A 13730-nucleotide genomic window follows, 5' to 3' on the forward strand; every position below is an offset into this window, starting at 1 on the left:
AAAATGAGAAAAAACTAATGTTCGCACATTAAAACGTAAACGTTCCTTTTATACAAAATCCATGTTTGACCTCACAATAATGATAAAGGATATTAATGAAAAAATTACACGAATTTTTTAATTCAATTACTTTTTATTTTTCCAGCATTAACAGTTGTAATGTTAATACAGAATTGCAGATGAGCCTATATAATTATTATCTACATAATATTCACTTATTCTATTTTAGATAATATTTAAGCAATCTTTTAAAATAAACACGAGTGATTGTGCCGAACAAACAGCAAGGTAGGCAACTGTGAATCCAAATAGTAGCTTATCCTTCTTGCCGCCTGCCAGGTATACTGGTTTGTCCAGTGCTGCCTGTAAAAAAGAGAATATTATAAAAGTCTGCATTCAATATTTAATTGCAATTGGAAATTATCGTTATGTATACTTGCCTGGAAGTGTTTATACTTTGCCCACATTTTTGGATCAAGGGTTTTTGGTTTGTCCGTACAGTAATTCTTGGATGCAACTGTCATTGGTTTTGTCTTGGCGGAATCATAAATTATTACTGGCTCTGCTTTCTGTAAAGGAAGAGGAGACTGAAACAATGAAAAGCTTTTTGCTTATGCATGTAATATTCATTAGAATCATTCTTTTTAACATATAAGTAAAAATATATTTATAGAATTAGATCAAACTGTGCTTATATATATATCCATATGTATATACATTGACTACTTTGTTTCCAAAGTATTTATGATTAACGCATCATTGATACATTTTAATCGTTATACTGATCAATATCATCATAAAATATTATGTCACTGTAAGAGAATCTGATAAAGATGTTACATGAACGCAGGTCTACACTTGACATGGCTGAATCGCTTTCTCTACGTTCAATAATCAGACTAGATAACATACAACTGACGGTCAGCCCGCGTGAACATCTGTGGTTCCACGAGACTAATGAAATGCGCGATTCAAGAGATATCGCCCGCGAAGATACCCTCAAATGGAGGCAATGTGTCGAAGTTGAGCCATCCTCAAAGTCAAATCATTTTCATGCGCGAAATACAAAAGGATACATTCTGACTTACGATGGGATAGAGTGGCTGAAAATTAGTAGACGGCTTCAGCCTGCCAGTGAACGAATTGAATTGATAAAACGGCATTTTCTTTGCTGTTGCGCAACTAACGACGATCACCAGGTGACAACTCTCATGTACGATCACTGTGCGATCACTGTAAGTTTTTGATCGTGGATTCTATCGCAAGTGGCGCAGCCGGCGAGCAGTGATAACATGATCTTCCAGGCGGGAAAACGAACGAGGAAATCGACAATTTCCGTAGAAATAAAAGAGAAGTGAGGATAAAAAAGAGAAAAAACATGTGAAATTTTCCGTAAATTTCGATCGTAAAACATGATCTTAAAATTTCTATCTAGTTAGAAGATTTCTAATATCTTTGCAAGAATTTAAAAAAAAAGCAAATTACCGAAAAGTTTCTCCTTCTTCTATTTCTTCTTATTGTTTGTCCTAAAGAAACAAATGAAATAATCAGCAAATTTATATATATATATTTACTTTACATATATTTATATATACATTTACTAGAGAAATAACATTAGTAAATTAATGAATAAATGATAATAAGGAAAATAGAGAACACGTTAAAGTTACTTTGATGTTTTTACATTTAATTTGTTAGTAAAATTTACATTTAATTTGTTAATAAAATTTACTTACAAGGCGTCGAAAATTTAGTGAAGTGTTTGTATATGTTGAATATTTATTCGCAGATATCGCAATTAATGTGAGATTATTATATTCAGTGTAATATTATATTCAGTATAATAAGATATAGTAAGTGATATAGTAAGATAATAATTAAGTTTTTTTTTATATACGCGCGACAATATTTACCATACATGTTTATCAGTGTCTACTCTCGTGCTTATAGAAAATTCACACTTCTATTTGTTGCCTTCAAAATATTTAAGACTTCACTGCTTTTTTATCTTGTACTTCGCAGACATAAAGCATTGTATTTTTTTTTTTTTTTCGAGACTAGCGCACTCTGGCAGTGATTATTACGAGGTTAGACATAGCTGCATGCTTCTGAGTTTCCTGAGGATCTTGTGTAAAAAAAAAAAAAAGTATTAATTGTGTTATTACAATGATATTTTGTTATTATTTAATTATAAGCTATAACGACATTAGGATAGATTATATATTAGATTACAGAAATCAATAATTTTAGCTTTCTTATATGCATGGGCATGATTATCTTTCGCTCCTCCATATGATTCTTCTCATTGACATTGTTGTAATGCATACTTGTACTATGGGACATGAATAATAAATTATTTATCTTGTTATAGGTTCTATATGATCATAAAGAGAAAACTATTGCTGCCATGGTTTGTGATCTGTTATAGTCAAAACAAGAGGATAACATTATAAATTCATAAGTACTTTTAATTTCCATCTCTGCATCTATATTGCTTAGGTACAGTATACAAAGGGATGATTCTTAATTTTTTCATAGTGGATGCACATCTTAGAATATATGATAATATGATAAATATATTGGTTATATAATATGAATGTACTGTTTTCTCACAGCTATTATATTTTTTTTTATTCTGTTCAAACAAACGTGCTGATAGATTATTATTGCATAATAGGTATATTACAAAAGTACAGGATACATTTATTAAATATAATTGATTATATTCACATAAAATATATGTCATGCTGCCAGTATTCTGGTTTATTGATTTATAAAAGTATGTGCATCCAACTGTGACTGTTGTATTATGAAACATATCTAACATATTCTTTTATATAAATTTCAGGATCTCTATATTGGAAGGACTTGTCTCTGGATACATTTTGACTTGGAATTGTCCAATTTGTAGTTATAATCAGCAGTAAAAAAAAATCTCAGTGTGACTACATTAGTTTGTCCTGTGAAACTAATGGTATTGATTTGTATGTTATATCATGCTAAGTTATAGTGTAAAAATTATCCTAAGTCATGTGATTAATGTTAACGGAATGACATTAACAAAACGTCGAGTGCGCCTTGGTTAACATTAAATCGTTATTCGGCATAAATTGTTTCAATGACTTTCCACTATGGCAGCTCCATCATGTGCTATTTTACCGACAGAGTGCCAGCGATTCAAGGCACGTCATGGCTGAAAGATGTACAGCTTTGTGATTTACATTAATGTGTTAATTCATTTTATTAGATCCCATATAACATGACCGATATGCCATAAAAGATATTCATGGTAAAGTATTAAGTATAAAAGAAGACAAGTTGGTTTTAAACTCTATGAATGGAAAACTTATATAGTGCCCTCATAGTGTTGATTAATAGATAATAGATGTGGAGGAGGGAGCCTACTCTTTATGTGCATACGTTAATATGTGAGAACATTAATTAGGGTGTGCTTGCAACATTTTGCGATCATAATGCATCTTCTAAGAGAACCATTTTATCATATTGCAATAGGAGAAATGATATTATCTTTTACCTAAAATTGACGATTTGTTTCCACAGGAGCGTCTTACTGCAAGGTCCCAACGCGTTGGACCAAAAGTACACAAGAATCTAAGACTTGAAAAGAAATGGGGAACGAAGTATCACAAAGCAATACAAGAGATTGTATTTGGGAAGCAACATTTACCTTATATGCCAACAGAACCACCGGCATCCTTGAGTGAAGAGATTGTAGAATCGGATCCATTATATGTGTGCAGACACTGCAGAGATTGGTAAGCTTATAATAACGCAGTCGCGCATTAAGATAGAACAAAATTTTAACTTATTTTGTTCGTTGTATAACCGCGTATGCTTGTTCCAGTTTTCGTTTTCAAAGTAGTTTCGAAGATCACAACACACGACGCAGTTGGATCTTAGGACTCTGGTGTTACGCGTGTTTCGAAACAGTATGTACTCACTTAACCGAGGCAGGTTCTACATGCATACAATGTCTTCAATGCATGAAAAAAAGTAATGAAAAACGCATATATTTGCGAGAAAGAGGTTTGCGTAGGGGCCAAAAGCTAGGAGTTGTTAAAGTATTCTACAACCAGTGCCAATTTATCGAACATTTAAAAATGCATCATTTAAGTACTGTAAATTTGGGTGATTTGATGTTAATGCCTCTACCTATTGGCATGAGCATCAATGATTGGTGTTCTGAAGTTGAAATAATATGCGAAGCACTTATGGAACGAACATTTTTGATACGTACGCATATTATAGATTGGTTAAAGACGTATGATCTGCAAGATGACTGGTGGAAATTGGCCAATGGGAAAAGTTCTAACCGAATAATAAATAAAGCTGTCAATGGTTATCAAGGTCGAGAGTTATTTAAAACTTATGAAAAACCAATGGCAGATAAATTCATGAATTTCAACCCTGATTTATATATCATAAAGCCAGATATTATATATGAAAAAGCCAGAAAAAATTTTGGAACTCAATCAAATATGAATAATAATTCCAAAGATGAAAATGACATAAATAATTGTTCAACTAATGTAATCTCAGATAAGGATGTAGTGGAAGATGAAGATAATCCATGTACGCCAAATGACATTACTTTTGTAGATTGCGGTCCTACTTCACAATGTTTTGAACCAGAAATACCAATGAATTATAGACTTAAAAACCAATCAGTTTTAAAAAAGTTATCACAAGAAATAGAAGATTGTCGCTTAGCTAATGTAGTTAGAATGAATAATGAAACAAAAAGTGAATCTTTTAAAGATCACAATTCGCTTGAAATAGATATAATTCATGAAAATATCACTATAAACAATGATGACAACGGTTCTAATAAAAATTTTGTTTGTGTTAAACAGTCACGTAAAGATTCTGTGCAACAATGTAAATTAACACAACCTTTTATAAACAAAGTTACAGAGAATAATCTTAGCAAATCCACAAATCCAAAAATTGGAATTAATAAAATGGTGGACAACTCAATTAAAATTAGTATTCCATTTTCTGCTAATAAAAATACAATAATAAATACTAGTTCAGAGCAAAGTCTTCAGACATCAATGACATCAAATTCCAAGATACTAACTATCCAAGGTCCAAATAATATTGCATCGATAATTAGTCAGATTTCACCTCATTTTATTTCTAACAAGAAAATAGTTGTTATTGAACAAGATTCAGGTAACATAATTACCTGCAACAAAAATGAATTGACTACCAAGAAAGATGTAAATAATTTGGTAGTAGAAGATGACAGTATAGATTTCAATATATCAACACAGAAGAATGATTTTAATATAAAAAAACAAGAAGTCACCGGAAAAATTGTGATGAAAGATGGAAAGAAGTACCTCATTAAACGTACAAAAAATATTACAAAAAATCCCAAAAACTCTTCTAATTTGTCAATTGTCAAAAATACCATAAAAACTCCAGAACAATTAATATCCGAAAGTAATACTAATACTACTTCAACATCAAGAGTAACGCTCAATAATTCTAATGAAACTGAAAATATTGGCATCGAGCAAGCGGTTTTTTCCCACAACAATATGTCTGTTTTAAGACCTTCACCATCTACTTTTAAATTATCTAGCAGTTCTAGTTGCGAGTCTAACGTTAAGAAAACTTTGGCGATGCCAAAATTACAAAAAGTACCTCCACATTTAATTTCGATATCCTCCATTAAACCTCAAAAAAATGCATTTGAAACAATATCATTGATCAAAGAGGACAATGGAAATCTTTATATGGATATAAAAGTAATGCATCGTGTTGTAAAAGACAGCTTCATAAGATCAAATTACAAAAGAGATATGTGTGACATAGTAATAAAAGGTAGACGGGAAATGTTTGATGAACTCTATCAATTGAATAGTTTAGAATTGAAAAAGCGGCTTGAACATTTAGAATATGTTAACACAGAAATGAGACAAGTTTTGAATTTTATGTCAGACACTGTTTTTCAAGAAAAAATAAGGTCTTTTAATACTATAAAATGCATATTAGAAGAATGTATTCTTAAGCATAATCAAGATGTACAGGACACAAAAGACGACGACGTTATGTTAAATGAATGGGAAATGAAAATGGATTCAATATACAAATGCTCATTATGTGATAAACTTATGAAACCTAAATCGTATATACCTGGATTTTCAAAATTACCCAAATATGACAATGCGTATTGTTCTTGTTACAAACAAGTTTGTCACCAATGTCTATCATATCAAGGCACTACATCACGATTTATTGCGCATCAAAACTTTCACAGGAAAGATGAACCTTACGTTTGTCCAGATTGCGAGAAAAAATTCGAATCTGCTAAATCTTTAGAAGTTCACACATGGTCTGTTTGCTTTCATACATTGAAAAGGATTGTATTTGCTTGTAAAATTTGCGAAATAGATGGTTTTAGAGATATGGAGTCGGTCACTAGACATTTTGTTGCTATGCACAGCATTATAAAAATTGGTTGCGAAGATTGTTCTCGGGTATTTTCTTCATATAGCGAATATACAAAACATTGCACAGAGGCGCACTCGTCTAAGGTGGAGCAAAATCCAATACGACTAGTGATATGTAAAATAAGCAATGTAACCCTACGTTGTGAGAAATACATGTCATATTTGGAGAAGTATCCTATAATTCGAAAATTAGTATGGTTCAAATGTCCTTTTTGTCAATTGATAACTACAGAGCATAAACATATTACGATGTTACTAAACAACCATTTACGTAGCAATCATCTTGATTGTTTATCGAGGACTCTTAGCAAAGAAATCTTTATTGAAATTTTCGGTATAGAACGTCGAAAAACTAATGTAAATACGATTTCCAAAAATCATGCTGACAAAGTTGCAACACAATTGCCAAGCGCGGACGGTACCATAGTACCTAAAATCGTGAATACTCGAACTATCAGCTCAGAAATATTCGAACGAGGTTCTCAAGATACGGAACATACATGGTCTACGAATTCTGACGGAATCAATAATGTAAATCTACAAACAACGGAAAAAAGTGATAAGGACAAAACAGAATTATTGCCAAAAATAATCAAAGTTAGATCGATAAATGAGTTAAAATTACTTAATCCTAAGGAATCGATTACGAAATTTTCAACTGAAACGAAAAAGAAATCCAATTTCCCGTCTCTTCAAGCTATAGAAATTAATGATAGAAAAATGGATCTGTGTGCACGTGAACAACAAACGGGATTAGATAATAATAAATCTGATAGCAAGGAAGAGACAGCAAAGACAAAAGAATTCGATAAAAGTAATAAGGAATTGACAATAGATACTTCATGTATTTCTGAATCTTCGTTAATGGACGCAGTGGACGTAATTCGTGTAGATTCGTCAACTAAATCGAGTAAAGAAACTTCGAATTCCGCATCAGGTACAAATGGACGTATAAAAATAGTTGATTTTAGAAAAATATGTAAACCGGATCTTAAATTTATGATCGACGAAACATGTGATACAGAGATGAAAGATGAAAGTACAAACAATTTGGCATCTATACCAAAACCTCCTCCGCTTACCAGGATCCCACAGCATCTGCTTACATCTATGAAAATTTACCCATTAAATAACAAGTCAGAAGTTTCACAAAAGCCGAAATCGAAGAGGTCTGTCGTTCGAAGAGTGGTTAATAAGTCAAAAGAGCGTATTGCTCTAGGAACAGATACGCAAAAAGAGGAAAGTGTTGATTACCTATGCCACTTGTGCGATGAACGGATTAACTCTTCTCAGTCTGTGGTACAAGCACACTTTCGTGAGAAGCATTCAAACGAATACAAATTGGCGATAATTACACCGCGATTGTCACGAATATCGCACGATTTTATTAACGGCGGTTACAAGCAACTTATCAGCAATAAAAAACGGAAATTGGACAGCAGTGTATTTGTGTCTAAGAGAAAGCGTCGATGGACGCCAAAGAAGCATGTAGAGATAAAGGAGACGAATGCACCAACAGGATTGTGCATTGAACAGGAAACGGCGGAAGACGGAGAAGGTAATTTTATATGCAAGAAATGTGATCAACGATGTACCAATATGTCTGATTTGAGAGAGCACATCGCTACGAATCATCGACTGAAAGGCCGTTACCTAATATGCCTGGAATGTGGCGAGAATTTTGTAGTCGCGCCCAGCTTGCAGATGCATCTTAAAGCTTTTCATGGGATAGAGGATCCTATCAGTTATATGAGTCAAAATCCCTCCTATGCCCCCGATGTTGACAGTGACTCGCCAACGGGAGGGAAGACGACGGTGGCTAATCAATGTCACGTCTGTATGGCAGTTTTTGAAGATAAAGCTGCGGTAGACAAGCATCTGAGGGTGCACGGTATGGCCTTTTTAAATCGTAAGAGGATAGAGGCGAGAAACGCTCTGGAGAAAAAGACGAACACGGAGGATGATAAGCCAAGTATTATCAAAGATAATCCAAAGGAGGCCGTAAAGCAGGATAAACCGGCGGAGACAATCCTAGAAAAAATTAATGTATGTAATTAAATTCATCACATTTATAGTGGCGTAATAGATTTCACAGTTATCAAGTCGAACGTTGACTGTTTCAGGCGGCAATATAGCTACAGAAGATGAACCGCATGAAGAAAAAAAAAGAAGTAATGCTGTAATATAATGGATTCATTAATCTTATACGCTCGTTTCTGTATATTTGCGCGCTCAACGCTTCGTTGTTATTCCTAAATATTGCATCAGTAAATCATAAGATCTCTTTTTTTTCTACTACATGTACCTTGTAATATATTACTTTCCTATGTAATACTAGCAGATCTAAGCGGACAGAAAATCATTTATTATTCATTAATATGTAAAAATGCAAAAAGAACGACAATTAAATAATATAAGTCTGATACAAGCAGCAAAACAAGCTTATTTAAGTGGATATTTAAATGGAATATTTTTTCTTTTTTTTTTTTGGCTTTTCTTTTACAATTTCTTTAACTTTTCAGAAATTATATTTTTTATTACATGTTATATGTATTGTTTAAAAATTATGCTAAAAATCAAATTTCATTATTTGTTATGTACAGAGTCTCATCTAAAAATAATCATCTAAATATCTCCTGCAATTTTAATAATACAAAGGTGTATGAAATTTGGATATTAAAGGACAAATGCTGCAAAAAGTATTTTATTATTATTAAGATCATTTTTTTCAGAATTTTCGAAGATGTTTTTTTTGTGTATAACTGCATATTATCTCTCACATACATTAAAATGCATTTAGAAATGTAATGACATGATCTTAAAGTGACCTTTGACTTTCAAAAGTAAAATTAAACATGAAATTTATTTCCATCGCTAACTTTGGCATAATTATTTTCTTATGTATTTTTTATTTATTTTGAACTTTTAATTCTCATGTTTTTTTATATCACTATTATTTTCAGAAATTTTTTATCAATTTTATATAACATGCGATGTGATGAATAATTACGTACAAGAATTTTTCTTGATACATTTCTCTTAAATTGCTACAAGATTGCTGATTTTCAGTAAGTTAATATCAATCATTTTTTCTTCCTCCGAATAACTCATTGCGAATGGTCATTTATCAATTCATTGACAAACTGTCTGAAAGTAGTCAGATCTTCTAAATATTTGTAGTATACGATAGTAAATATATTTACTTACATCATAGATTTTCGTCCGTCATTTTTAAAGTCTGTGATCTCGATGAAAAATAAACTTCATGTTTAATTTCAATTTTTAAAGTCACTTCAAAAATCAAGATTATGTCATTATACATTTTTATATATATTTTAAAATATATTTTAATGTCAGTTGTGCAAGAAAAAAAATGTGCACTTATATGCAGAAAATATTGGCATAATTTTTTGAAAACTTCACAAAAAAGATTTTGAAACAAAAATATTCGTCCTTTGATAACATTCAAATTTTATATAAAATATTTGTATCGTTAAAACTGAAGATGTTTAGCTGGCTACCTATCTTATTTCAGCTATTTTTATTATATGAAACAAAACATAATTTAAATTAATGTTTTCTATACATTTATTTTATGAAAATATAGATTAAAAGTTACATTTTATTCGAATTTAAGAGACATGTAAGTATTAATTCAAGATATACTGACTTATACAAGATATTATAAGAAAATATGTAAATATAATTATTTTGTTGTAATAGATCAGATGTTCTTTTATATTGTAATACTTTACTTAGGTATATTTTACAGCGTGTAATAATAAAAAGATCCATACATTGAATATCATATTAATTGTCCTTTGAAGAATTGTAGGATAGACATTACTGGGTGCTTTCCATTTAGTGACAAGTCGACACAAGTATCGTTCTCTCTTTCTTGGCATTCAATGATTAACAAGGACAAAATGATACTTGAGAGTATCAACTCGTGTCACTAAATGGGAAGCACCCAATAATGCTCAATATAATAAAACAAAATAGATAGAATATATATAGTTCTTTATTATACTATTCTTATTTGCACAGACAATGCTGATTATTGCTTAATCGATAAAGTTTTTTTATTGATTGACACATCGAGATATCCGAGTTATGAAACCAGTCGGATAGCAAGATTACGGAAGGAAACCCTTTTACAGGAATATGTCCTCACTGCTTGCTTTATCTACATATTTATATGTATATACGTTTACACTCGATGGCACGAAAATATCGATTTTCAACACATATTCACGTATTTTACAAACAAAACATGGCATTCTTATTTTAAGTCGCTTTACTTCGAGCAGATATATTTTCATTGCACATGAGCGCAGGTACTAGAGAAAAGATTTGGGGTACTGAACACTTTGATTGCAGTCCCGTAAGGGTATTTTCGGCTTGTCTTCTCTGAAACATTTAAAGTTTTAGAGTTTTGCGGAAATATTCTAAATATCTTTGAATATTCACACAACACAATAATATATTCACAAAGTAGATATATCATTGATTATAAATTGAGTATTTTAAAGGATATGTTTAAGTTTCTCATTTTGATCTTCGTTATTTTTTTTTGTCGTTATCAGGTAAGGAAAGGAACTTCAATATATTTCCGAAAATAATATTTTTTTAAAATGCGAATTATAACAGGGCCAAGATTATTGAACTCGTCCTATCAAAGGAAAAAAATACTTGGAAGGATATTGTAAGCATTGGTCCCTTTTATAATCTTCCAAGACAAACGTATACTCTTACGGGTCGTAATTTGCTTTTCTTTTCTTTTTTTTTTTCTCTTTTTTTTTGGCACAGTTACTAGCGAACACACATGTTTGAGATTACGACTGCGATTGGTCCATGATCCTCGCATTTGGGCATTACGAACAGGAGACTTATATATTTACACGCCACTTTGTGGAATCTCCGCACGATCATGACACACTATTCCGCTTATTGATTTGAGCACGAATAAAGTTAACTCTCGCGTCAAGTTGAGCCGGGTTGTCTATATTGTCTTTTCCCTTTGGTGATCTATATTGCATTGACAGTGTCGATTTTATAGCGGCCCACTGCACAGTGTCTCTCCGACACTACGGAATCATAACGCTCAATAAACAATCAATTATGATGTTAATAAACAACGTTACCACTATATAATGTTGGATTATGAATTGACTATCGCATGATCTACTCGGTTTTTTTTTTAAATATTAATTTAAAACTATCTGACAAATACTGCATTCCCTTGTTATTATCTATATAATCTTCATGTATTGCGTAAAGATACGAAGATGTGTCATAATCACGAATCCGTAACGTGCACCTAATTACTTTACTTATCACGTTGATACTCTTTTTTTCGTTTATCACACGAAACATCTAAATAGAGAGAGATTTTCAATTTCTTTTCAGATTGTCTAAGCGACTACATTTGAAAGTTCCGATGAAGTCACATCGTCCCACTTCCGAAAGAACGTCGAAATATCAAGTGTCGCGGGAAAAAATCAACGTAGTTCTTTCCCTGATATATCTTTTTCTCTTTTAAACTTTAATAAACTTGATCACTTAAAACAAATTCTTCACGATTACTTGCATGGTATTTTACGTTACAGAGTCGGTCTCTTCTCCTCGCAGGAAGTACCGACGCGATTGTTGACATCGTTATTCGACTCCTCCCCTGGATTATCCGTATCAATCACCGAGATCACTGGGCTCGTGCTTGGACGAGGTCTCGACTCTTCGTGGAAGTTTGGAACAATATTGTTAATATTGTTTCGAGTCTCTGGGGTGGAATCTGAATTCTTTAATGGTATAGGTTCGCTCGTGGCACCGATTATCTTCAGGGACGAAGAGGACGACGAATTCGATCGCGTTGTCTTCAGCTCGTGTTCGACAGGGCTGACTGGCTCTTCGCTGTCGTTTTCTCTGAACAGTTTTCTTAGATCACTACCTAGTTTTGCGTCGATCGGGCTTATCTTCGAGTCTACGGAGACTGTCAGGGCCAGGGAATCCGGGGGTTTCCTGGTTCTGGTGGTATTGGCCAGTTCGCTGAAAGCAACCACGACCTCGTTCGTGGTCCATCCATCGGAGTTGGGACTACATGAACCGCGAGACGTTGTTTGAGTAGTTTTTGGTTTCGTTGCGTCTTCCATCGAGTGCCAACGATGTGGTCTCGTGATTGACGTACCCTGCGCAATGGCGCTCAAACTGTTTGCCGGAATTATTCGATGAGGAAACCGGGGCGAGCCGCGTATCTTCTCTCGAGAGGATGACTGACTCGCGCTCGTCTCTGAAACATTTTCAATATTGCATTGTTCAAATTTTTCTGCAAAAATCTTTTTATACATTTGTTATAATATGCGCAATGGAGAAGACACTTAGAATTATGTGAGGAGAAAACCTTTCCGTATCGAAATTAAATATAAAATTTAAATTTACGAAAACGGTAAAGTTTTATGACGTACTTGACGTTTCTGTAAAGGCAAAAATATTTAAAATAATAAATAAAATACGTTTAATTAAAATAATAATATTAAATAATAATAAAGTTAAAGTTAGATCACTTACGTGGCGGCAAGCTGAAATTTACTTTAGGCTCGCTACTTTCCTTGCGACGTAGCCCTGCTAGGCTCAACCTACGGTCTTCCTCGCTAGTAATGTTAATTATCGGTCCTGAACCGCATCGCGTATGAGGTGACTGTGTGCCTTGGGCATCCACCTGGCAAGTAGAAGCAGCTTTCGCACCAGGCACTAAACCAGCGATATAGCCCATATGGACTCGAAGCGCCGATGCGACCCCTAATGAACGTAATATAAGCTAGATAAGCAGCATATATATTAAATGTGTATGAATTATAGGAAATGCGAGAGCTAAACGCGAAATATAAACCGCACTCATCAAAACGCGAAGTCTATAATGTTATACGTTACGTAATACGCAATAACTTCTCTCTATCGATTCACAAACGATTATGAACCACAACTCGAATCGAGTCGAAATAATTTACAATTATTTCTTACAGGCATCAATTTCGTAGGATGACCGGTCAAAAAGCGCAAATTTTTCCGACATATAACAGACACACACAGACGGCTCCAGTTCCAATTTTCTATCCTTATTTTGAATTTTCTCCCGTGTAAAAATGTTCCTTTGCGAGGGAAATTTCCTCGTTTCTGACGTTGTAATATATATAATCTTAAATCGTCTCTATATCACACTCTGCGCTTTAAGGTGTGAAAATGCCTCTATTC

General features: G+C 33.0%; 3 protein-coding genes across 9 annotated transcripts in view; 1 reads left to right on the plus strand and 2 right to left on the minus strand.

The window, feature by feature from the left end:
* Window positions 1-113: 113 nt before the first annotated feature.
* On the minus strand, window positions 114-1259 carry LOC105427460 (uncharacterized). Of its 2 annotated transcripts, none has more exons than XM_089082058.1 (3): window positions 1089-1259; window positions 437-587; window positions 114-359 (listed from the first exon to the last, which is right to left on the minus strand). In XM_089082058.1, exons 1-3 carry the CDS (start codon window positions 1161-1163, stop codon window positions 226-228), a joined length of 360 nt encoding a protein of 119 aa, XP_088938184.1. In that variant the 5' UTR covers window positions 1164-1259; the 3' UTR covers window positions 114-225. The 2 variants fall into 2 exon arrangements, with proteins under 2 accessions (XP_088938184.1, XP_088938185.1); XM_089082059.1 differs by having other exon boundaries at window positions 437-569; window positions 1089-1258.
* Window positions 1260-1914: 655 nt separating this feature from the next.
* LOC105427461 (uncharacterized) lies at window positions 1915-10285 on the plus strand. 4 transcript variants are annotated; one of them, XM_011639193.3, is made up of 6 exons: window positions 1915-2146; window positions 2372-2499; window positions 2849-2974; window positions 3562-3776; window positions 3866-8528; window positions 8606-10285. In XM_011639193.3, the coding sequence occupies exons 3-6, from the start codon at window positions 2972-2974 to the stop codon at window positions 8615-8617; spliced, it is 4893 nt and encodes a 1630-aa protein (XP_011637495.2). In that variant the 5' UTR covers window positions 1915-2146; window positions 2372-2499; window positions 2849-2971; the 3' UTR covers window positions 8618-10285. The 4 variants fall into 4 exon arrangements, with proteins under 4 accessions (XP_011637495.2, XP_025074160.2, XP_088938182.1 ...); XM_025218375.2 differs by lacking the exon at window positions 1915-2146 and having other exon boundaries at window positions 2170-2499; XM_089082056.1 differs by lacking the exons at window positions 1915-2146; window positions 2372-2499; window positions 2849-2974 and adding an exon at window positions 2985-3428.
* A 200-nt stretch (window positions 10286-10485) lies between these two features.
* Window positions 10486-13730, minus strand: part of GABA-B-R3 (gamma-aminobutyric acid type B receptor subunit 3) — a 60806-nt gene continuing 57561 nt past the window's right edge. For all 3 annotated transcript variants that reach the window (XM_089082054.1, XM_011639195.3, XM_011639194.3), the window contains exons 18-19: window positions 13047-13277; window positions 10486-12768 (exon numbers count right to left, since the gene is read on the minus strand). In XM_089082054.1, the coding sequence (XP_088938180.1) occupies window positions 12086-12768; window positions 13047-13277 (914 nt within the window). In that variant the 3' untranslated portion in view covers window positions 10486-12085. The remainder of the gene's footprint in view (window positions 12769-13046; window positions 13278-13730) is intronic.

The sequence above is a fragment of the Pogonomyrmex barbatus genome, unplaced genomic scaffold, assembly GCF_055798465.1.
Source record: "Pogonomyrmex barbatus isolate J1 unplaced genomic scaffold, ASM5579846v1 scaffold5, whole genome shotgun sequence".
NCBI classification, from domain to species: Eukaryota; Metazoa; Arthropoda; class Insecta; order Hymenoptera; family Formicidae; genus Pogonomyrmex; species Pogonomyrmex barbatus.

Coding starts and splice junctions, on each gene's coding strand:
- LOC105427460 (XM_089082058.1), bottom strand. CDS start 1,163: ATGCCGTTTTATCAATTCAATTCGTTCACTGGCAGGCTGAAGCCGTCT. Junction 588..1,088: donor TTCAGCCACTCTATCCCATC/GTAAGTCAGAAT, acceptor TCATTGTTTCAG/TCTCCTCTTCCTTTACAGAA. Junction 360..436: donor GTATAAACACTTCCAGGCAA/GTATACATAACG, acceptor TTTTACAGGCAG/CACTGGACAAACCAGTATAC.
- LOC105427461 (XM_011639193.3), top strand. Junction 3,777..3,865: donor TGCAGACACTGCAGAGATTG/GTAAGCTTATAA, acceptor TGCTTGTTCCAG/TTTTCGTTTTCAAAGTAGTT.